Source organism: Lutra lutra, chromosome 12 (genome assembly GCF_902655055.1).
Source record: "Lutra lutra chromosome 12, mLutLut1.2, whole genome shotgun sequence".
Lineage (NCBI taxonomy): Eukaryota > Metazoa > Chordata > Mammalia > Carnivora > Mustelidae > Lutra > Lutra lutra.
The window spans coordinates 57082278-57107369 of NC_062289.1; the positions used below are offsets into that span (position 1 = coordinate 57082278).

Consider the following 25092-nt stretch of genomic DNA (forward strand, 5'->3'; position numbering starts at 1 on the left):
AGTTGAGCCACCCAGGTGCCCTGCCACAAATTGCATCCTTATAAATTATGTGCCTGTCAACATAGATTTATAATTATTGACTTATGCACTATCTTTTAGGTTAGGTAGGGGAAAAGGTGGGGTTACAATAAATACATAATGCTGCCTTTTATATTTACCTATGTAGTTATCTTTACTGGTGTTATTTCTCCATGTAGATTCAAGTTATTGTCTTCATTTCAGCCTAAAGGACCCTCTTTAACATTTCTTACAGGGAAGTTTTCCTAGGAGTGCTTTTATTTATCTTAGAATGTCTTAATTTATTCATTTTTTAATTTTGTCTTTCTTTAATAATCATGAATTTAACTCTAATTCAGCTGCACCTAGAAGGGATAAGGAAACTATGGAACCCAAAGAACTCCAAGAGCACAAAGATAAGCTGTTTTAAGCAGATGAGGATAAGGGGGTGCTCTTCTGAGCTACAAAAAGAATATTAATGGTTAAGAGAAAACATAAGTCAAATTTATTAGATTTGTCTGTAGTCAGCAGTGGTGATCTTTTTGCTGGTCTTGCCATTCTTGGACCCAAAGGGCCCTGTGACTTCCCCAATATTCATGCCCTCTTTCACCTTGTCAAAGACTACATGCTTGCCATCCAACCACTCAGTCTTGGCAGTGCAGATGAAAAACTGGGAACCACTTTTGCTGGGTCCAGCATTTGCCATGGACAAGATACTAGACCCCATGTGCTTTAGGATGAAATTTTCATCATGAAATTTCTCCCCATAGACTTGCTAACAGTGTAATTATGGCATGGGAAATCACTGCCCTGGCACATAAATCCCAAAATAATCTGTGAAAGCAGGAACTTTTATAACCTAATCTTTTCTCCCTGGTTCTCAGCGCATGAATGTTTTCTGCTGTCTTTGAAATTGTGTCTCTAAGCAGCTCAAGGGAAATATAGCTGAAGGGCTCACTTCTCAACAGCAATATTGAAGAATATGGAGGGGTTCACCATGACTGGGTGGCACAGGTGACTCTAGCATAATGGCATCTGAAGGCTTCTTCTTTATTTTTTAAAGATTGTTTTGCCAGATAGAATTTTGCTTGACAGGGTTTTGTTTTGTTTTGTTTTGTTTTGTTTTGTTTTCCAGTGCTTTGAATATGTCATCCCGTTGTCTTCTGGTTTTCATAGTTTCAGCTGGGGAATTAGCTGTTATTCTTATTAAAACTCTCTCATGCAGGCTGAGTTGCTTTTCTCTTGATGCTTTCAAACACTTTGTCTTTTGACAATTTGATTATGACGTATCTTGCTATGGATCTCTCTCAATTTATCCTGTTTGGGTTTGTTGAGCTTTTTGAATAGGTAGATCAGTGTTTTCAGCAAATTTGGAGAGTTTTCAGCCATTGTTACTTCAAATATTCTCTCTGTCCCTTTCTCTTATCTTCTGGGACTCTTAATTATGTATGTGTTGGTGCATATCATATTGGATATTGTTTTATAATTCCCCTTAGGTTTTTAAAGTTTTGTTCTTAAAGTTTTGTTTGTTTTTTAAGGTTTAAGGTTTTGTTCATTTTTCTTCATTATTTTTTCTTCCTATTCTTCAGACTGGATAATCTCAATCAATTTATTTTCAAATTTCCTGATTTTTTTCTTCTGCACCTTAAATCTGCTGTTGAGCCCTTCTGGTGGATTTTTCATTTCAGTTGAACTTTTCAGTCCAGAATTTCCCTTTGATTCCTTTTTATAATTTCTGTCTCTTTTTTGATATTCCCAATTTGGTGAGATCTTATTCTTATGGTTTTCTTTAGTTCTTTAAACACGGTTTCTATTAATTCTTTGAACATATTTAAAATATCTTATTTGAGGGTTTTTTTCTAGTATGTTTAATGTCTAGGTTTCCTTCAGGAGTTTCTTTTGAAACTATTGAACCTACTTTTGCCCTGTGTATGGGCCATATTTTCTTGACTTTTTTTGCCTGCTCCATAATTTAGTTGTTGTTGAAGAATAGACATTTTATTTTTTTATTTTGTAAGAGTTTATGTATTCATTTAACAGAGAGTGAGAGAGCACAAGTAGGGAGAGTGGCAGAGGGAGAGGGAGAAGCAGGCTCCCCACTGAGCAGGGATCCCTATGTGGGGCTCTATCCCAAAACCCTGGGATTATGATCTGAGCCAAAGGCAGATACTTAACTAACTGAGCCACATAGGTGCCCTAAAGAATGGACATTTTAAATATTATAATGTGGCAACTTTGGAAATAAGATTCTTCCCCCTTCTCCAGGGTTTGTGGGTGCTTGTTTTAGCTATTGTTTATTTGTTTAATTACTTTTTTGCTGAGCTAATTTTGTAAAGTTTGAATTTTTTTGTGTAGCTACTGAAGTCTCTGCTCCATGAGCTTAGTGGTTAGCTAATGTTTGCACAGAGATTTTCTTAGACGTCTTGTGCCAAAATACTCCCAGTCTTTGCAGATGAACTCTGTTTGTTTGGGCGTATCTTCAGCATTCAACTAGACAGTTTATGACTCTGCCTGAGCCTTCACTTCCTGCCTGGACAGAGCCAGAAGGTCAGCCAGCTTAAGATGACAGCTTCAGTTATTTTCAGGTCTTTTTTGAACACATGCATAGCCACATGCATATGGCCTTCTAGATTCTCAGGAATACTTGGAGCTTTTCAAAGCACTTAACCCCCAAAGCATCTCAGTTTCCAGCTTTGCCTCTCAAGCTTTTTTGTTAGTTCTATTGTTTTCTTCAACTCTTACCCACTGTATCAGGCAGCCATAACTAAAACATTTGCCTGTAAATGTTTTCACCATTACCACTTTAGCTCTGGTCAGATTCCAAGTTAGTCAAGATAGAGGCAAGTCTTCTGAACCAGTATTCTAGGGAGCCACCACCTAGGTCAGAACAAAGAATTAGAATTCTTTGTGAATTAGTCATTCTGCTCCCTCCTGTTCCTGTATCAGGAATGCAGGCTGTTATTTTCAAGCCTGGCACTGAGCTAGGCACCAGAGATGGGAAAAGTGTAAGTTTAAAGATTGATTTATTTTAGAGAGGGTGGGGGTGGAGTATGAGTGAGGCAAGAGGCAGAGGGGGAGAGAGAATCCTTACATAGTCTCCCTCCTGAGCATGAAGCCTGACACAGGGCCCGATGCCAGGACCCGGATATCATGACCTGAGCTGAAATCAAGAATTGGCTGCTTAACTGACTGAGCCACCCAGGTACCCTGTTTTTCTTACTTAAACAGTCCCCTGGTCGCATCCTTCAGGCTAGTAGCCTCAGTGATTTAAAGCCTTTCTCTGTGCCTCGATTTTCTTATATCATAAATAGGGGAGAAAAGTAAGGATACCTAATTCATGGGGTTGTCATTAGCATTAACTCACTTACCATGTGTAAAAACACTTTGTGAGTTGTATAATGCTATATGAACGTCAGCTATTTTTATTTTTTGCTTGTAACATTAGAGATATGAAAAAGGTAGAATTTCAAGTTTATAAGTACCATGGAAGCATATACTTAAAGTTAAAGAAATAGTCTTTCTTTAGTTCTGTTGTACTAAACCATGTATTTACCTCTTAACTTTGATTAGAATAGACAGTTCGTTAACAGGTTACAAAGTTCAAAAGGTACAAAACACTAAAGAATAAAGGCCACCTCTGACTTCCCCTCCTGAAGACAAGTAATAATCACCGGTGATAGGGTGGGTGTGCCCAAAAGCATACAGATGTGTATACTTCCAAAGAGGTATTATGCACATGCAAACAAATATGAATGTATGTTTGTTATGACTTTGTTAGATTAACATTTGTTAAGTGGAGCACAGGGCACTAGATAGTGAATCACACACAGCTCAACAACAAACCATAAGAGAAATTGAAATAGGAAAGTTTAGTATTCACAGGTTCTGGAGGAAGTACATAGCATGCCTCAAGGAACCATATGGGTAGGTCAAGGCAGGATGCAGACATAGCTGTAGAACTTGGAGCATGTTTCTTTGTTGGGGTTCATGGGTACAGTGCTTTGGGGTTCCCAGGCTAAGGCCAGATTAGTCAATTCAAACCAAAAGAGTAGGTTTTTTGTGCATTCCACAGGGGTCTTATCTAAGGGGCACACATGGGGATGACCCTGGGAGGTGGGGAGACTGTTGTTCATGAGGGTTACAGGGAAGTCCTATCAGGACTCCACGATTTTCTCATGACTGCATGGGCTTATGTCTAGGACGTGGGCTTGCATGAGGGACTACAGTCAGTTTAAGGTCACTGCAGGATGCTTGCCAAACAAAATAGATACTGAGGCAGCAACACCATGGAGTGCAGCTGACTGGAGCTCTAGGCAGTGTTCTCCCCGCTTTTTTTGCATGAGTGGTAGCATATATGAAATACTGTCCTGTGTCTTGCTTTACTGACTTAAAAAGTCATGGTGATTATTCCATATCATGATTCCATTATGAGTTTACAAAGCCTTCTTTGCTTCTTTTGCATGGTATTCCATAGACATATCGTAATTTATGTGAGCAATCCCATATTGTTGAAAAGTTAGATTGTGTCTTTTGCTAGTAAGATTTATGCACAGTGAACAAACTTGTATATACATTGTTTCTCACTAGTAAAGTATATTTGTAGGATAAACTTACAGATGTAGCATTGTTGGCTCATTTTATACTTTGATAAATATTTCCAAAATGTTTTCCATAAAGATTTTAACAATTTACTCTCCTAATAGCAGCAAGTATTTGTTTTGCCTACATTAATCCTGAGGACTAAATGTGTTTTATTTAGGTTATAAGCCCCAAGACTTCAAAGGTACTACAAAAATCACCCTCTTCGAGAAGAATGGTAAGAAAACAAATAATTTCCTTTCCTCTCTTATTAAGTCTTTACATGGTATTCTCTGGCCATGTCTATCATACCTGTGTATAATTTTGGTCATGATTTATCCTTCAAACTTGACATCTCATGTGGCACAGGAAGAAATAGTATAGGGAGAGAGTAAACTAACTGATGACTCAAAATGTATGGTTAGGTATCCTGTACCTAAGTATGAATAGTGTAGGAATTTATAGGGAAAATGTGATTATTATGATCTCAGGTTCAGTAATGTCAGGAAAGTGGAATTTATCTTACAGAGGTTTCTGGGGTGAGGTGGAGGGTGCTGGAAGAGGAAGGACTGCAGTAACCAAAACAATGTTTTAGGAGTTTAGTCTCGGTTCCAGTAACCTGACACCCTGCACCCTCAACATCCATTCCCTGGCATGTTCTCCTGGTTCTCACTGGTGATAGTATAAAAGCACCATAATAACTGACCCTATTTTAAAATATTTTCTATTAGTTTCCTACCGTAAAATAGGTAGCTTTAAATATTAGAAATTTATTCTCTCACAGTTCTGCAGGCTAAAAGTCTGAAATCAAGGTGTCTGCTTAGTTCGTTCCTTCCAAAGGCTGTGAGAGAAGAATCTTTTCTTGATATCATTCCTAGTTTTCGGTGATGCCACCAATTCTTGATATTCCTTAGCTTGTAGACACATCACTTTAATCTCTGCCTCCGTCTTTACACACTGTGTGTGTGTCTGTATCCCTTTTCCTTTTATAAGAACAATAGCCATATTGGATATATATCCACCCTACTCCATTATGATCTCCTCTGAGCTAATTACAGCTGCAAAGATTGTATTTCCAAATATGGTTATAGTCTCAGCTACTGGGGGTTAGGACTTGAATATATCTTTTGGGGGGGACACAGTTCAACCCATTAACATATCCTTTTAGGGTATATATTAAGTCAGTTCAACTTCAACCTTCTATATTAACCATGCCATCCTTTGAGAAAGTTTCAATTTAAAATGATTACCTGAGGAGTTAGCAAGATCCCCAGATAGAAATTTAGTTCTATTCATATCTAGGTAGATAATTAATTTCTAAAATATTCAAAATTTGGAAACAAAAGGAATTTTCCATTCAATCCTGACAAAACAGAAATTGCTGTTAATTAGACCATACCATTCTTTGATTATGTCATTTAATAAGAGCTCCAATGTAGGTCTGCAGGCCAGTCTTGTCAAATGAAAACAGATACTCAGCAGTCCATATGCTGCTCTTCACAGTGTTATCACATACTTTGAGGGATAAGTTTTAAGTATTCATTTGGAATTCAACTTGGACCCCCCAATCATTGTTATTAACTAAAGATAAAGGATATTTAAAAAGCTGTATTTTCTAATTGATTCTCAAATTTTTCAGATCTTGATCTTAAAATATACTGAAATACAGAATTCTGCTGAAAGTAAGTTTATTTAGGGCACAGTTCAAGGAAATGAACTGATAGAAACACGAGATTTTTTTTCATAACCTAGTGTTACTTCTCTCATTTTAAGGCAATATAGCAAGGCCTTAAGCATGTAACAAAAGTAAAATCCCAGGTTAAGTTTAGTGAATCTCCTGTTGAAAAGAACGTAGTGTTTCATTCTGGTTAAATACTGGTCACACTCACATGCTTTCCTAATTTGCATTGCCACTGATTTTCATATCTCTTAAGTACAATCATTAAAGTGATATTCATCCTAGTTTGACAGATTGTACTGAATTTTTCCTCATTGGCAGTCTGACGTGCCGGAAGGAGTCATAAGGGTCCATGCTCCGCTTCTCTCTAAGGTGTCCATGGCCATTCAGCTCACTAGTCACACCAAAGCCAAAGACATACTGGCAAAATTTCAATATGAGAACAGGTGAGTATAAAGGAATATAGGTCTCTGTACAAGGAAGGTGATCTTTTTTCAGATTAAGTAACTTTCCAAGACATTTACAAATTTGACCTTTTTGGAAAATTAGAACCTGTATACTTTGGGGACTTTACCAATAGAGTAAATCAAAAGTAGAGAAAGAGATTAAGTAGACCATAGAATTGTTGGTAATAGAAGTGGGTTTTTTGTTTTGTTTTTTGTTTGTTTGTTTAAGGAAGTTCTACAAACGGGAGTCTTAACAGACATGTTCTGTCTTGGTGGTTTCATTTACTACATGAGTTTTACCATTTATTAGAATAAAAAATATAACAAGTTAGTTTTAGAGATACCTGGAATAACATTTCAGGCTTCATTGAGCTTCAACAGGCCTAGATCAGATAGTTTATGTAGTTAAATGGACATCATAGCCGTTGTTTTCCTTAAAATAAACTACTAATAAATCTTGGAATCAGAATTTTATTTACAAAAAAAAAAAAAATCCTTTTGCTTCTCCCATAAGTCACTTTGAAGTAGCATTAATCAGGATAATTTTCTTCAGGCATGCTTATTCAAGGATAAACATTTGTCCTGAGGTTTTGAAAAGATGAGAAACATGATAGACACTAGTTTAAATCCATCCAGTAGAGAACAAGTACAGCTTGATGGTCTCTAGTAAAACTGATGGATATTATTTTTATTCTTGTTTTTGTTGTTGTGAGAGAGAAAGTGTGAGAGCAAGAGGGGAGGGGGTGTTGGGAAGGGCAGAGAGAGAGAATCTTAAGCAGACTCTGTGCTGAGCAGAACCCAATGTGGGACTTGATCTCACAAGATCATGACCTGGTAAAATCAAGAGTTGGACACTTAACTGAGCCACCCAGGTGCCCCAAAACTGATGGAAATTCCTAAAGAGAAGCTTTCCAGTACTGTTAAGAAGGGGTACCCATGTTGAGGGGGAGGAAAAAAAAGCCAGTTGCAGAAGCTTACATACCACAAGACTTCATTCATACAACATTTTGAAGTAACAAAATTTTAGAAATGGAGGGTATGTTAGTAGTTGCTGGGAGTTGAGGAGAGGACATCATGGAAGGGAGATGGGTATGGTCATAGAAGCGCAACACAGGATCTGACAGTGTTGGAGTTGCTCAGTGTCTTGACTCTGGTGGTAGATCAAAGAACCTCTACATGTTTTATGTTGAACTTAATATACACACACAGAAATGAGTACAAGTGGGAAATTTGAATAGCATAGATGGATCATATCAATGTCAGTATGTTAAGTGTGACATTATACTGTATTTGTATAAAATGTTACAATTTGGGGAGAAGTGGGCAGAGAGTATGAGGAATTTTTCTGTATTTTTTCTTACAACTACATATGAACCTACCACTGTCTCAAAAATATTTCAATTTAAAAAAACAAGAGTAACCAATAAAAGCAATCTATGGTGTTAGAAGACAGGATAGAGGCTTTCTGTGAGAGTGAAGGGAATAATAACTAAGAACTCATGACAGTGGCTTCTGAGAAGTTCATTTTTTAGTATTATGGGGGTTGGTTACATGGTATGTTCACTTTGTGAAAATTCTTCAAGTATTCTTACGATGTGTGCTTGTATGTTCTTTCTCCTTCTCCATATACATATGTATATCTATGTATGTGTATATATAAGCATATATAAAAAAAGAAAAGAGTAGACAGGGGCCAACAGGAGTGCAGAAAACTTACTTCTCTCTTTTGCTAGAACACTGTAAGTAGTTACCACTAGGCAGTCATAGAGAGACTTGAAATGCCACTGGGGGGATGTGACCATCCAAATGATTGCTAGTCACATGCGTGATAAAATTGCTTTTGTACTCTGATGTAGACCTTTTGTAGAATGAAAATGTTCTAATAAAAATAGATTAGAATCCGTGACTATAGATAGATGCAAATCCTTTGTATGAACTTCAAAAGATGTTATCCAGTCCAATTTCTTCACTAGTTAGAACTGTGGCCAATTTTAGTTTAGTTGTAAACTGTCCCATTTTTGCCTTTTTCACTAGAGGCTTATTTTCTGACTAACCACTTCCTCTGTTTAAGTAAAAAAGGGGAAGAGAAGTCCCATTCCTCCCAGATCTCCTCTTATAACTAAAAACCCTCAGACATAACACAATGAAAGTTGGACACACTCCCTCTGAAAGGTAGACAGACAAGTGCTGACTGCCTAGGGACATTGGGCCTGTGAAACAACATGATGGTGAATTCCTGGATTTCCTTGTTGCCTCCCATATGTCCAGGCAGGGAGACGTATAGGCAGGAACCTTCAGCCTGGCACAGGAATGCACAATAAAGGAGCTCCAAGAAGACCCTGTCCCTACAGCCAAAGGACTGGTGAGAAGATGGCCTAACCACAAAAAACCATTCTGGCAATACCTGCCCTACTCCAACCAGACACCAACAGGAAAAAGCACACCACTACACCTGTGTTTTCAGTGGGACCAAGCAGGCAACTGATCTACATGCCTCACCCAACAGAATCAGGTGGTGATCCAGTTCCCAACCATAACATTGTCAGCAGGGTCCTGCCTCTAGCTGAGTCTCCTCCCCGCAGCAGCAGTGAGACCTAACAAAGCAGTGCAAGGCAGACAGTTATCCACCAGCTTCACCCCAGCCTCAGTGAAGTCCAGTGAAGAGCTGAGCTTTACCCTCAGCCAACAGCAACAAAGCAGCAAGAGTCAAACTTCTGTTTCCTCTCCCTGGTGGCAGCAGAGCCCAGCAGGGAGCTGATCTTACACCCCCAATCTGACGCAGCAAAGCAGTGGCAGTTGGTGCCCCACATTCACTAGGAAGGTGTCAGTGGGGCCCAGCAAAAAGCTGAACATACACATCCACCCAGACCTTATGCTAAACTTCAACAGGAGGAATGCCTGCCAAAAAAAAAAAAAAAATGATTAAATAAGATCCGGAGTCTCATAATATCCAAAGTATCTGCAGTATGATACAAACTCACTCATTATACCTAAAACCAGGAAAATCACAATAGGGATGAGAAAAGACAATTGAGAAATGCCACTGCTAAATTGAATCAGATGTTAGAACCATCTGACAAGGATTTTATAGCAGCCATCACACGCGCACACACACACACACACACGCGTGCGCGCACTTCAACAAGCATTACTAATTATCTTGAACCAAATGAAGAAATAGAAAATCTCAGCAAACATATAGAAGTTATAAAAAAGAATGAAATGAAAATTATGGAACTGAAAGATAGAATAACTGAAATAAATTCACTGGTTGGGCTCAGTAGTAGAGTGGAGATGACAGAGAATATAATCCATAAACTTGAGGAATATCAGTAGCATTATTTATTCTGAACAACAGGAGCAGACAGACCCAAAAAAGTGAATAGAGCTTCAGGGATCCATGGACGGTAACAAAAGAGCTAACATTTGATCACTGCAGTACCAAAAGTAGAGAAAACAAGAACTAAAGAAAGTATTTGTAAGTAAATAATGACTGAAAACTTTCCAAATTAGCAAAAGGTATAAACCTATATACTCAAGAAACTAAGTGAACCCAAACAGGACAAACCAAAGAAATCCCTTCCAAAACAACATAATCAAACTTGTAAAAATTAAAGACAAAGAAAGAAACCTTGACATCATCCAGAGAGAAGCAATGCCTTTCTTATAGGGAACACCAATTCTAATTACTGCAGGTTTCTCCTTTTTCATTTGAAACTCTGGAGGCCAGATGGAAATGGCATAGCATCTTTCCAACTACTGAAAGAAAGGAACTGACAACCTTGAATTCTATGTCCTCCAAAAAAATATCTTTCAGAATGAAGGGGAAACAAAGACATTCTTGGGTGAGGCAAAACTAAAGGATTTTGTTTCTAGCAAATTTACCCATAAAAAGTGGATAAAGGAAGTTCTCTAAATAGAAATAAAATGATAACAAAGACTTGAAACATCAGGAAGGAAAGGAGAACATCAGAATGGGTAAAAAATAGTAACTGTAATAGATTATCCTACTCCTTATGCATTTCTTAAATCATATTTGATGGTTGAAGCAAAACTTGCACCACTGGATATGGTGCTCAGTGTATGCTGAGGACAGATTTAAGACCTTACTTATTTATTTATTTTAGGAGTTTTATTTATATATGAAAGCGAGGGCAGGGGAGAGGGTAGGGACAGAAGGAGAGGTAGAGCGTGAATCTCAAGCAGACTCCCTGCTCAGTGAGGAGCAAGAAGCAGGGCTTCATCCCAAGACCCCAAGAACACGATGTGAGCTGAAATCAGGAGTTGGACACTCAACCTACTGAGCCACCCAGGCACCCGAGACAATTATATTTTAAAAGGGTTGAGGCTCAGCATTCTTTATTGTCTGCATAGAGACTTCTCTCCAAAGACTGTAGTATGTAAAGAGAGAAAAAGAATAACTTCGTAGTTATGAAATCTGACCTCCGCAGGTGACTAAGGTTAACATCAACAATGATAAAGTCACACTGATAGTATGTAACCCTGATTTAAAAAAAAAAAAAAAAAAAAAAGATGAAAATGGCCCTTCTGTCGCTTTCCTCCCAAGAACACATAACTCCTCTGACAACTGCAAGAAAAACATCAGACAAATCCCAGTTTGGAAACATTCTGCAAAATACCTGATGAGTCCTCCTCAAAGACATCAAAAAACAAGGCAAGTGTGAGAAACAGGAGCCTGATGAGATATGACTATATATTAGTTTCCCAGTATTTCCATAACAAATTACCTCAAACTAGGTGGCTTAAAGCAACAGAAATGTATTCTCTCAGTTCAGGAGGCCAGAAATCTGAAAGAAATGTGTCAGCAGGGTTTGTTCCTTCTGGAAGCTGGGAGGGAGAAGCTCTCCCATTCCTCTCTCCTAGCTTCTAGTGGTTGACGTCATCTTTGGCATTCTATGGTTTATAGACGTATCACTTCAGTCTCTCCATCTTTACATCCTCTTTGTGTTTCTCTGTATTTTCTCCCCTTCTTAAAAGGATAATGAAATATTGTGAGCAGACTATATACTCAAAATCACAAATTTAGAAGAAATGGACCAGATCCTCAAAAACCACAAGTTACCAAAAGACAACAAAGATGACATAGTTTTGTAGCCTTTAAAGGAATTGAATCTTTAAAATTTTCCAAAAAAGAAATCTTCAAGTCTAGATGGTTTCACTGGAGAATTCTAGCAAATGTTTAAAAAATGAACACCAATTTACCACATTCTTTTACCAGAAAGTAGAAGAGGAATGGACACTACCTAACTCATTTTATGAAATTAGTATTGACCAGATACGAAAGACAATAAACAAACACTGAAGACTAATATCTCTCATGAACTTAGAGACAAAAGTCCTCAACAAAACATCAGCAAAACTAATCCAGCATATATTAAAGGAATTACAGTGACCAAGTGGGATTCATTTCAGGTATGCAAGTTTGGCTCAATATTTAGAAATTAATGTAGAATCCACCATTGGATTGGAGAAAAATCATATGATCATGTTAAATGATACAGAAGAAACATTTGACAAAATCCAATACCCATTCATGATAAAACCCCTCAGTTAACTAGGAAAAGGGAAGAACTTCCTCAACTTGATAAAGACCATCTACAAAAATCTACAGCTAATATTATATTTAACGATGAAAGATTGAACACTAGATCAAGAACACTACTTTTATTCAAATACTATTAGAAGATTAAGCCACTGCAATAAGACAAAAACAGAAAAGAAAAGGAAGGAAGGGAAGGGAGGAAGGAGAAAAGGAAAAGGAGGAAGGGAGAAGGAGAAAGAAGAAAGAAAGGGAGGGAGGGAGGATAAAAAAGAAGAAAGAAAAAAGGGAGGGAGGGAGGGAGAAAGAGAGAGAAAGAGAGTGAAAGAAAGAAAAAAGAAGGAAAGATAGATTGATTGTAGGAGAGGAAAAAACTGCCCATAACAAAGTTCATTTTAAATTTACAGTTCACTGGTATTAAGTACATTCACATTATTGTATAATCATTACCACCATCCATCTCCAGAAAGATTTTATCATTGCATACTCAGACTCTGTCCCCAGTAAACAGTAACTCCTCATTCCCCTCTCCCCCGGCCACTGGTAACTGCTCTTCTACTTTCTGTCTCTATGAATTTGACTATTCTAATAACTGAAAATTTTAAAGATTTATTTTATTTATTTTAGAGAGAACAGAGGGGAGGGGCAGAGGGAGAGGGAAAGAAACCCAAGCAGACTCCCTGCTGATCATGGAGACAGACGCAGGGCTCGATCTCACAACCCTGAGATCATGACCTGAGCCAAAACCAGGAGTTGGAGAGCTAATGAACTGAGCCACCCAGGCGAGAAGTACAAAAGCAATTCAGTGGATGAAAGGTAGCCTTTTTAACAAATGATAAATGGTGCTCTAGCAGTTGAACATCTATAGACAAAAAACCCACAATGGATCACAGACTTAAATGTAAAACTATAAAACTCTTAGAAAATAGCAAAGGAGAAAAACTCTGTGATGTCAGGCTTGTAAAGAGTTCTCAAAGTTGACATCAAAAGCATGATCCAGGCGTGTCTGGGTGGTTCAGTCAGTTGAGTGACCAACTCTTAATTTCAGCTCAGGTCATGGTCTTGGGGTCCTGAGATCAAGCCCTATGCTGGGCTCCATGCTCACCCGGGAGTCTGCTTAAGATTCTTTCCCTCTACCCCTTCCCCCATGCTTTCTCTCTCAAAAATAGATAAATAAACCTTAACAAAAAAAAAGCATGATCCATAAGAGGTAAAAATTGATAAATTGGACATCATCAAGATTGAAAACATACTGAAAGATTCAATGAAAAGGATGAAAAGACAAAGATACTTACAAACTTCACTTCCAGTAAATGACTAGTATCTAGAATATAAAAGGAAAACTCAATACTCAAAAATAAGAAAGAAACAACCTAATTTAAAGATGAGCAAGGAGTGCCTGGCTGGCTCAGTTAGTTAGTTATCTGCCTTCGGCTCGGGTCATGATCCCAGGGTCCTGGGATGGAGCCCCACATTGGTCCCCTTGCTCAGCAGGGAGCCTGCTTCTCTCTCTCCCTCTGCCTGCCACCCTCGCTACTATGCTCTCTCTCTGTCAAATAAATAAAACTTTAAAAAATAAATAAAAAATAAAAATGTATATCACTGGAGAGTATATACTGATACACATTTGCACATGAAAAGATGTTCAGTATCTTTAACGATTAGGGAAATGCAAAGCCACAATGATATCATTAAACATCTCAGAATGGCTAAAATAAATAATAGTGAGGACACCAAATACTGGCAAAGACACAGAGATCTTTGGATCACTCATACATTGGTGGTGGCTGTAGTCCTTCTGTAAAACTGTTTGGCAGTTTCTCATAAAACTAAATATGCCATAAAACTAAATATGCCACAGCCATGTGACCCAGTTTTCACACTCATGGTTTTGGTTTTTTGTTTTGTTTTTTTTTCTTTCAAATAATGCCTGCAGCCAATGTGGGGCTTGAACTCACAACTCAAAAGATCAAAAACAAACCTCAAAAGTCACATGCCCTATGGACTGAACCAGATAGGTGCCCCATGGACATATATCCCAAAGAAATGAAGATTATATTCACACAAAAACCTGTATGCAAATGCTTATAGCAACTTCATTTATAATAGTAAAATCTGGAAAAGAAACCCAGACTTTCTTCAACGGGTAAATAACAAACTGGCACATCCATGCCATTGTGGGCTACTGAGCAAATAAAATATCACACCTTGGATGAATCTCCACCAATTTATGGTGATTGAAAAAAAAAAAGCCAATACAAAAAGTTCTAAACTCTGTGTGTCCACTTATTTAACATTTTTGAAATGACAAACTTCTAGAAAATGTGGAATAGAGTGGAGGTTACCAGGGATAAGGGATGAGGGTAGGAAATGAGGATGAAGAGGGAGGTGAGTGGCTTATTACAGGGAAACAAGAGGGGACTGGTGGCGATGGAAATGTTTTGCATCTTGACTGAATCAATATTGACATTCTGGTTGTGGTAACACACTAGAGCTTTGCAAGATTTTACTACTGGGGAAAACTGAGTAAAGGGTACATAGGATCTATCTGTGCAGTTTCTTTTTTTTTTTTTTTTTTTTTAAGATTTTATTTATTTATTTGACAGAGATCACAAGTAGACGGAGAGGCAGGCAGAGAGAGAGAGAGAGGGAAGCAGGCTTCTTGCTGAGCAGAGAGCCCGATGCGGGACTCGATCCCAGGACCCTGAGATCATGACCTGAGCCGAAGGCAGCGGCTTAACCCACTGAGCCACCCAGGCGCCCCTATCTGTGCAGTTTCTTAAAACTATGAGCAAATCTACAATGATCTCAAATAAAAATGTTTAATTAAAGAAAATAGGTCACACATCTTTCTTCCTCACAAAGAGCTGAGGTCAATCTTTTTGAAAGTAACAAAACTGAAAGTCATTGCTCAGGTAGGATGAAGATCAGCCAACTCTTCTACCGCAGCATTCTAGTCTGGGGTAGAGAAATTAAATTGGACAATTATTATCTCTGACTTGCTTTCACTATAGAGCAAAAATATGCAATGAAGTCAACATTAAGTAGTTTGAAAAGCTTTAGGCAAGTTCAGAAACATGGCACAGACAGAGGAGAGAATCCCATGCAATTTTTGGCAAGAAGAGAAATGAAATCTGACTTCTTTTGAGAGTAATGTGACCAATGACAAAGGCAGTATTAAACATGTAGCTGCTCCTTCACCAGCCTTGCTCTGTCTGTAACAGTCCTCTCTTAAATGAAGCTGACAGTTGTGGGTAGAATGGGCTCAAGGTTGCTGTAGGGCACAGCAGTGTTCATCTTGGTTTGGAATAGTCCCACCCTCCCTGTGCCTTGGATGCTTGGCCGTGTCAAACAAATGGAATTATTTATCATAACCTTGATCATAATAATGATTTGTGAGTATATTTCATTCAAGGCAGAAGGAATTGTTGCCATGATATTTAAAGCACAAAATTACCTCAAATCATGGAAGAAGGTTAAATTACATTACTTTTTTTTTTTTTTTTTCAGTCATGGTTCATCAGAATGCTTTAAGATTCAGAACCAACGGTTATATGAAATTGGAGGAAATATAGGTAAGCATTCTCTAACGGTTTTTACTCCTAAATTTTCTGATTACTCTAAAAGAAATATGATGCTATTATTGTAAAAGCATATTTTATGAGTTTCTTAAATATAAATTCAACATCAGTAAGTTTCTGAATTTTTAATTTCATATGAGAACAGTTGTATAAATTTTCTAAAATATTTTCAAAATTTAAATGTGGATATTTTAATTGATACAGAGCAGACTTTGGGGTCTTTTAAGTGTGCCTCAGAGTTGGCAAGTCGCTTCCTGGAGATCCCTGCAAAACAGAGAACATCATGGAACGTTGACACTGTGACACCTTTCTTGTTTAACTTCCCTGGTTTCATCCTCAGCTCAGGTTAATTCTTCCTATTTCCCTGAGGGGGAACAAAAAGGAATCCAATAGAAATTGCCTCTGCTTGCATCTGTGTCCTGCCTTCCCTTTTGTTCAGGTCATCTGCTTGCCCTCCGCCCAGTCTGGATGAATCACGCCAGCTCCCACTGATGGCCAACACCTCCACATGTGCCTCACTTTGTGTTCCCGCCTGCCACTCGGGGCCTTGCTTCAGCCCCCCATTCTCCCGAGCACCATCAGCTTTTCCCTCCCAACTACATCATTTCCAACTACATAAACGTTTTTTGTAATATTCATCTTCACAAAACTCTCTCTCAAACCTATTTCCATTCCAGTGTTCTGCTTTACAGCAAGAACTCCTCAAATCCATTTTCTGTTCTCCAATTTCTTCCTCTTGTTCTCTCTCGAAACCACTCCAGTCAAGCATTACCCCGCAACACTTCACCAAAATTGCTCTTGTTGAGGCCACCAGAGAACTCTTATGTTGTGAAATCCAGTCATTCGTTCTGTCTTGATAACTGCCGGAGTTGATCTTTCCCTTCTTTGAAAACACACGTTCTTCACCTGGTTCAAGGACAACCTAAGCTTCTGTTTTGTCCCACTTCACTGGCAGCTCCTGAGTCTCTTTTGCCTGCTACTTCTCATCCTCTCAACCTTCAATGTGGAAAACTGTGGGGTCAGGCCTCTGAACTCTTCTACCTACACCTAACTTCCTTGGCGAGCTCAGTCCTTCTCATTGCTTTAAATGCACCCGCAGGCAGTTGCCTCTCAAGTTATATACAGACTTCCTCTCAGCACCAGCTTTGCAGATCCATTCACCAGGCACATTTTGCCTCGAGCCTTTGCATTTACTCTGACTTTTTCCCAGAATGCTCTCCTTTTGAGTATTCATTTCTCACTCCCTCACCTCTCACAGGTGTTTGTCACTGTGTCACCTTCTCAAAGAGACCTTCCAGGATCTCACCTTCTCTAGGTGTGCCTTCCCAGCTTTGTTGTTCTCTCATGTTCTTATCACCACAAGACTTACTTTATATTATACTTGCTTATTTGCTGTTGTCTTTATTTGCCCTCAGGGCAAATATTTTTCACTATCTGATGCCTCTCTGTAGCCCTTAGCCCCTGGAATAGTGCCTGGCATATAATAACTTCCAAGAAATATTTCATAAATGAATCAAGCAAGGAGTCAGATATTGGTGGTTTCATTTGAGACTTTGATATACATTTCAAACACACTGTACATAAAGATTTTCAAATGTATTCGCTTCATGGAATGATCTTTTTGTTGCCATCATTTCTAGATTTCCTGTCTGTGGGAATTGCATCTGTAGTAAAGAAACAAAATGACTATTCCTGAAGTGAATGTGATTTTAATCTTTTCTAGCCCTGGTCAAGTTACTGTCTGTAAAACCATTAGAGAACATGCATTATTATATAAATGGCCAGTTTATACCTTAGACAGGTTATTGCTGTATTTTCCTAATTTATGTGCTGAGTCTAGGGAACAATTTGCCTATAGCTGGTATATCTGTTTTTTCCCACAGTTTGGCATGGGGTTTATTTGAAGTATTTCACAGTCAGAAGGAAACAAAGAAGGGAAGGAATAAGGCAGGCAGGCAGACTGGCTTTGCTAAAGAACTTTGAACATGTATCTACTTAACCTTTGGCTGAGAGAACTGTCTTGGCCTTATTTGAACCTTCCCAGCACACACACGCACATGCACACATAGAAGTGTGCACTCTCGAAAACATTCTCTGATTTTCTCTTTCCTTTAGGGCAGCATTGCTTGGATCCAGATGCTTATATATTGGATATATATCATGTAAATCCTCAAGCAGAGTGGGTGATTAAACCCCAACCAAGTTTTTGAAATAACCCCCAAGATGGCACCTATCATGTATTATATGCCAAGAAGATTCTACATTTGGTAGGGAAAATAACAAGACTGTTTTTGACATGGTTGTTTCAATAACCCTCTTGGTGTTTCTCAGCCCAAGTGGCATCTCCCAGCATTGTCAACATGAACTGTGGAGGAGGAGGAGCTGGTTGACTGAGCTGAGGCTTTCTCCTATGGTTCCTTAATAATGGTGAAGGAAAGACACTGTGATTGTTCCAGAGGAAAGGCCAACCTAGTATATGGAACTCTATAATCATTTCTAGTACTTTGACTTCACAACAGAAATGAACTTCGTCTTATACCTAGAGATAAAAAATACTTCTTTATGTAGCAGATGCTACGAAACACAGACATGGAAGAGTCTGTTTTACTTGCGTTATATATATGTTGACCTTTTTGAACAAGAATGCCAGAAGTATCAATAATTTCTGCTCTGCAAAATAATTCAGATCTGCTTTTCAAAGGGAATTAGTTTCCAAAGTTATACATCCAATATCCATGCCCTTGACTTGCTCCCAAATTGGAGGAGGATGAACTTCTGTTGAAAGAACACTGTATTGTTACATATGTTGTACTGTATTATGACTATCCACATTCTGGTGCAAGTAAACATTTCTCTATTGTGGGTTATTGAAAATTTATATTTTTAAAGCTTGTTCTCTTATGAGCACAGGTTCCCATAGCAAAGGTTAGTTTGACAGAGGGTGTTCTTATGCTTTCATAACCTTCTGTGTTGTTACTAGTCACAGACCTCTATCTTTTCATCATGATTATGGTGCTCAATGAAAAGCTTTCTCTGTGCCAGGCACAGATTTCCTTTCCTGATCAAACATCATTTTTTTTATATTTTACAACTGTAGATTGTCACTTCTGTAGCCCCAATTTAAAAATAGAGAATTATCTTTATCCAACTGCTCTTCATCCAAAAGTACTGAAAAATACTCTTATATCCAGGTTTTATATGCTATAAAAGCAAATTGTTTCTGTTCATCATTCATAGATTGGCCAAGCACTGTGGATTAGCCTCAGGCTTTAAAGTCAGATGCGTATTTGGTAAGATGGAAACTGTCTTACCATGAAGATCCTGCAGAGCCATTTTTCAGACCTACAGTCGGTGAGAACACACAATTCTCCACAATCTAATGGAGAGCAAATCCACAATGTGCTGAAGGGTCAGACAGCTCTGCCTTTCATCTTAAGACTGCAGATATAGGTCTAAGGTTAGCTAGAAATGGGGACAGAGGTCTCATTTATCCTACATGCATGCTTTGGATTAGAATCCACAGATTGAGATTTCATTGAATTTATAATAATTTTAATGAGATTTAATGTCCAAATGACTCTCTTTTGCAGTTCAAACAGTAACGTTATAAATACAGAAAACATTTTACCAATGCTTTGGTAAAAAAGTGTTTTTACCAATGTTCCTACTTACCAATTCTCAAAACACGATATAATAATTTAAGCCCACATATAGAAGAAATCTTTTTTTTTTTTTTTTTTAAAGTAGGCTCCACACCCTGGGTGGAGCCCAACCCTGGGCTTGAACTCACGATCCTGAGATCAAGACCTGAGCCAAACAAAATCAAGTGTCAGATGCTTAACCGACTGAGCCACCTAGGTACCCCTAGAAGAAATCTTTTATATGCAGCATTATTATGCCTTGATATCTCTAAAAACATTATTTATATTCAACATGTAGATAATTATGTTTCTGTCCATTAGGATTTTTTTATTTTTATAAAAAACTCAAATATCCATTCATTTTATTTGTTTGAGAATTTTTATTTCCTGTGCCTGAAAACCCATTAGAAGATAAACATGTGTCGTGTAGGTTTTTATATATTCCTACATTTCATCACTTTTCAATGTTTCACTAATTGATGGCATGTTAGTTTACATAATGAATTTCAAGAGTCTGAAAAAAATGCTTTTATTGTTTTTGAAATGCAGAACAATAGGAGTAAACATTTTATTTTATGCAGCTGCTAACTTCCAGAGAATAAGATGGCAGTAATTTATACCCACACACGGAAGAAATTCTTCAAATTAGCTATCTTATACTTCTGTTTATACATGAAAACAGGGACTGATTTTTCTCAGCATGTTTCCTATAGTTTCATATAGTTAAATTCTATTGTAGAAGACTTTTTTAATCAAAGATTTGCAGATCTAATTTTTTATTTGAGAATTTTCCCATGTTTGGGCTGAAAACATGTTAGAACCTGTGTATAAGTTCCAAAGGTTTTAAGATTTACTCCACTTATCATTACTTTTAAATAAGTGGCTGACAGATGACAGGAGACAACTGTTTCTGAATATCTTACTTTTGTGTGATGTCAGATGTTAAAGACTTAGCTAACCCAATAGCTTTAAATTAATCACTTGAATGTATTTAAGTATGTGTGACAACTTTCAAATAACTATGTAATATGGAAGGCCATGTCAATACCAGTATCTCTGAATAAAACTTTTATTCTTAGTCATAGGATAAACTAAGTGATTAGAGAATTTCAGTAGACACACAGACTAATTTTTGTATGAGTAGAGGTTCTTTTTACTGATTTTATTCTTAAAGAATAAATAAACCCCTACAATTACAATTTAAAAATTTCTGTCAAATAATTATTGAAACTATCTTTGCTTTATCAAAAGTTATTTTAAAATAGTTATGGTAGTCTGTAAAAATGAGTAGTACGTATGCAAACAAGAGTCAGATCCTGGGCTCCTAGATTCAGTTCTCACTAGCTTCCCACCCACCTCCTCCCAAGTGCTCTTGGTGTACAGTTAGGAGAATAATATCAAGCAAGGTATTAGAGAAAGTTAACATTTTAGTGACACTTAGAAAAAACCCTAGAGCTGGCTCATTGTTTTCTCCATTTTGCAAAAGAGGATCCCTTTGTTAACCAGGTAATTGGGGGATATGATTCTTAGAGCCAGTAAGATCTTCAAATAAACTGGAATATTAATTTCGTTACAATGTGTACACAGTATAAACTACCTCACGTGTCTTTCTTGGGAAAAAATTAATGGACTTTAACAGTTTTTGTTACAAACTGTCCTTGAGTCATCTTATTTAAGTCACTTCAGTTAGCTTTCAGTATACATTTAATAATATACATTTAATGATGTAAAATATTTTTTAGTGCAAGCTTTAAAGCCAAAAATACTCTGTACCTGTGACCTGTGTTATACTCTGAGAGAATTCATGTCCCTTAGTCATTGTCGTGTAGTCATTGTCATGTGTGTCTCACCATGTTGCAGCGCAGGTCTTCAAGTGTGGGAGTTAATAGTCCTCTCTTCTTTCGGGCATTTTTTCAACTGCTTTCCCCATACTGCACTGGACTGAAAAGTAGCATGAGATTAAAATGTCCCTTCTTTCTTTCGAGCATATTTCAAATGGTTCCCCAAATGTTTTACATGCCTGAAAAGAATATATATTATGGGATTAAATAGCTCCTAGTTTCTGACAGGCATTTTCAACTGTTTTCCATCAATATGTCATTTAATAAAAAATAATATGACATGGATTAAAATGTTTCTTTCAAACATTTTAAATAGTTTTCCACATACACACACCTTAATTTAAAAACATCTTTTCTTTCATTTTCCCGAGTATTTTCTAAAACAATGTGCTCTGATTAGAAAATTATTTAATGTCACAAGAAATCCCAATGTTGTCTTATGTTGTCTCCCATCTCAAAAGTTAGTATTGATTCTTTTGTCCCAACTTTCATTGTTAAGTATAATATGTATGTTGCATTTTATCCATAAAAATAAAGAGAAAAAAACTAAAAGCATTGTCACAAGAATTCTTACGATACTTAAGCTAGTCTAAGGGCACCATGATGCTGGTGTAAGAGTGGGAGCTTTAAAGTCAGAAGGTATGTGTCTGAGCCCACTCTCTGTCACTGACCCACCAGGTTGTGGTCTTATATAAAAGCCAAATAGCATGATAGTAATGGACAGCTGTGGGTAAGGGATAGATTGAACAAACAATTTCCTAAATTTGTTTGAGTTGACGTTTGGGACAAGTTTTTAATATGTGTCTTTAAAAGAAAAACTTTCTTAATAGATACAGAAAAAAACATTTGACAAAATTCAATACCAGTTCATAGTCTTTTTTAAAAAAATTCAACATCTTACTGTGTATCTTGTGCAAAAGGCCAGAAAGAAAAGACATAAAGATTAGAAAAGAAATAAAATAGCCTCTATTTGTAAATGATAAGAGTATGTGGGAAAGACTAGAGTATCTTCAGCTATTAGGACTAGTAAAATAATTTACCAAGGTCATGGTATACAAGATGATTATATAAAAATTAATTGTAAATTTTAATTTTGTATTTATTAGAGAGAGAGCACAAGCAGAGGGAGTGTCAGGCAGATGGAGAGGTTGAGAAGCAGACCCTCCAATGAACAGGGAGCCCAATGTGTGGCTCAATCCCACAACCCTGGGATCATGACCTTAGCTGAAGGTAGATGCTTAACTGACTGAGCCACCCAGGCATCCAAATTAATTGTATTTTTTATATTAGCAGCAAACAGTTGGAAAGTAAATGTTTTAATTTCCATTTTCCATAGCATCAAAAAACAAAATAGTTGTGAAAACATTTATCAAAATATATTCAAAACATGTATGCTAAAAACTATTTTTGGTGGAAATTAGAGAATAGCAAAATAAATGTACACATATGCCACTTTTCTGCATGGGAAGAGATGAATAGAAGAGTGTTGGCAAGATGTCAGTTCTCTACAAAACAGACCCATAGATTTGATGCAATCCCGATAATAACACCCAATAGTCTTTTTAGGTACAAATTGGCAAACTAATTATCAAATTTATATGGAAATGCAAAGAATCTAAAACATCTGAAGTAATAATACCCCAAAAAAGAGAACAAAGTTGGATTAGAATGAGGGATTTCAAGACTGACTCTAAAGCTACAGCTGTTAAGACAAGACGTTGCAGAGTAAAGGTCAACACCTACATCAATAACACAGAAAGAGGTGCTCACTTACATGGTCATTTGATTTTCAACAGGTGTCAAAGGAACCCTGTTGAGAAAGGAAGCTTTCTACAGAAGGTACTAGAACAACTGGATATACATATCACAAGGCATACAAAAATTCATCCAAAAGGTATCATATTGTTAATTAAAACCTGAAACAATGACATCTTCATAAGAAAACAAAGTAGATTTGTGACTTGAGGATAAGCAGAGCTTTCTGAGGAACAGAAAAGAGCCCTTTTAAAAGAAAATAAATTAATCCTCAACAAAATTTAAAACTGCTGCTTATCTAAAGAGATCACTAAGAAGTCCAATAAGCAAACCACAGATTAGAAAAAAAAACATAGGTGTAAAGCATATATTTGATAAAAGAGTGACATTCAGGATATATAAAGAATTCACTAGTGAAAAGAAAAGCACATATTTGGAAAGAGCATAAGACTTGGATACTTCATGAAAAAAAAAAAAAAGAACACAAATGGCAAATAAGCACATATATACACATTCAACATCATGCGCTATTAGGAAGATGCAAAATAAACCACAAGGAGAAACCACTATTTACCCACCAAACAATTAACATTGAGAAGATTGACCATTCTGAGTGTGGAAGAATCAGAACTCTAATAATTGCTGATCGAATATGGGATAGCCGTTTTGGACAAGGGCTGAGCAGTTTCTTATCAGACTAACCACACAACTACCAGCTGCTATCTGAGTACAGATAATAGCATAAATGAATCTCAGAAGCATTATGCTGAGTCAAAGAAGACTACATACTGTACAATTCCTTTTACATGAAATGCTAGGACAGGCAGAGCTCAATAACGATGGGGGAGAAAACCCAGAATGATGGTTGCCTCTGTGAGGATAGAGATGGAGACTGGGTGGAAGGGGCATGGGGCCTTCCTGGGAAATTGAAACATTCTATATGTGCCATCCCATGCCAGGTCCCCTGGCTGCATGGTCCTGTTGAGCACTTGATATGTGACTAGTCTGAACTGAGATGTGTTCCAAGTGTAAAATACACACCAGATTTTGAAGACTGGGTAGGAAAGAATATAAAACATCTCAGTAATATTTTACTATTCCAAGTTCGTTTCCAATATTTTAGATATTTAACTTAAAGTGATAAATTATAAAATAAATCTTAGCAGTTTCTTTTTACTTAATGTAGCTATTAGAAAAGTGTAAGCTATATATTGACGCTTACATTATATTTCTGTGGAACGGTATTGTTTGATATTTTGATAAGTGTTTGGGTTATAAAGATGTATTTGTCAAAACTTAGTGAATGTTTATTTAAGATTTCTGCATTTCATTATATGTAAATGTTACCTCAAAAGAAAATAATCTGAAAAAAAAGAATCTGCTATTAACAAATATTGAACGTTAGGTAATGATATGCATACTGGAGTAGTTCAGGGGAAGTGTATTGGTGTCTGAAACTTCTTTTGAAATGTATAAAAATAAGACAGTTTGATGAATGAATAGAAGGATGGATAGATGGACAGATATGCCGGAGGCCAAGTATAGCAAAATATTTATGATATAAATGGTCGTGGGCATAGCAATATTCAATGTAATATTCTCTGTGCTTGAAATTTTTCATAGAATTTTGAAAAAAAAATTTGTTTTTAAATGTTTTTTTTTTTAAATTTAAGATTCATTTGTTTTAGAGAGATATCATGCGTGCATGAGTAGGGGAAGGGACAAAGGGAGGCAGAGAGAGAGAGAGAGAGTCCTTAAGCAGAACCCCTGCTGAGCAGGGGGCCTGATGTGGGGCTTGATCCCAGGGTCCTGGGATCATGACCTGAGTGGAAATCAAGAGCCAGATGCTTAACTGACTAAGCCACCCAGGTGCCCCTGAAAAAAGAATTCTTAACATAAAAGCACAGATAAAAGAGAATCAGGAGTTTGGGCAATGCTGGAGTTCCCCTTAGATGTTTCTTTTTATCTTCCCCACAGTAAATTATACTCTCTCCAAATATCTTCAGACAGAAGTT

The 25092-nt window shown here is 37.2% G+C and overlaps 1 protein-coding gene and 1 pseudogene across 8 annotated transcripts in view; one reads left to right on the forward strand and one right to left on the reverse strand.

The window, feature by feature from the left end:
- ARHGAP28 (Rho GTPase activating protein 28) overlaps positions 1–21607 on the forward strand; it is a 249382-nt gene extending 227775 nt beyond the window's left edge. For 5 of the 8 annotated variants that reach the window (XM_047697642.1, XM_047697643.1, XM_047697638.1 and 2 more), the window contains 4 exons: positions 4757–4813; positions 6575–6699; positions 15770–15834; positions 17956–21607. In XM_047697642.1, the coding sequence (XP_047553598.1) occupies positions 4757–4813; positions 6575–6699; positions 15770–15834; positions 17956–18050 (342 nt within the window). In that variant the 3' untranslated portion in view covers positions 18051–21607. Of the gene's footprint in view, positions 1–4756; positions 4814–6574; positions 6700–15769; positions 15835–16279; positions 17936–17955 lie in introns of those variants that run through there. The other 3 variants (XM_047697646.1, XM_047697639.1, XM_047697640.1) reach the window with 3 other exon arrangements.
- LOC125082234 (peptidyl-prolyl cis-trans isomerase A-like) lies at positions 476–996 on the reverse strand (annotated as a pseudogene).
- Positions 21608–25092: the final 3485 nt, after the last annotated feature.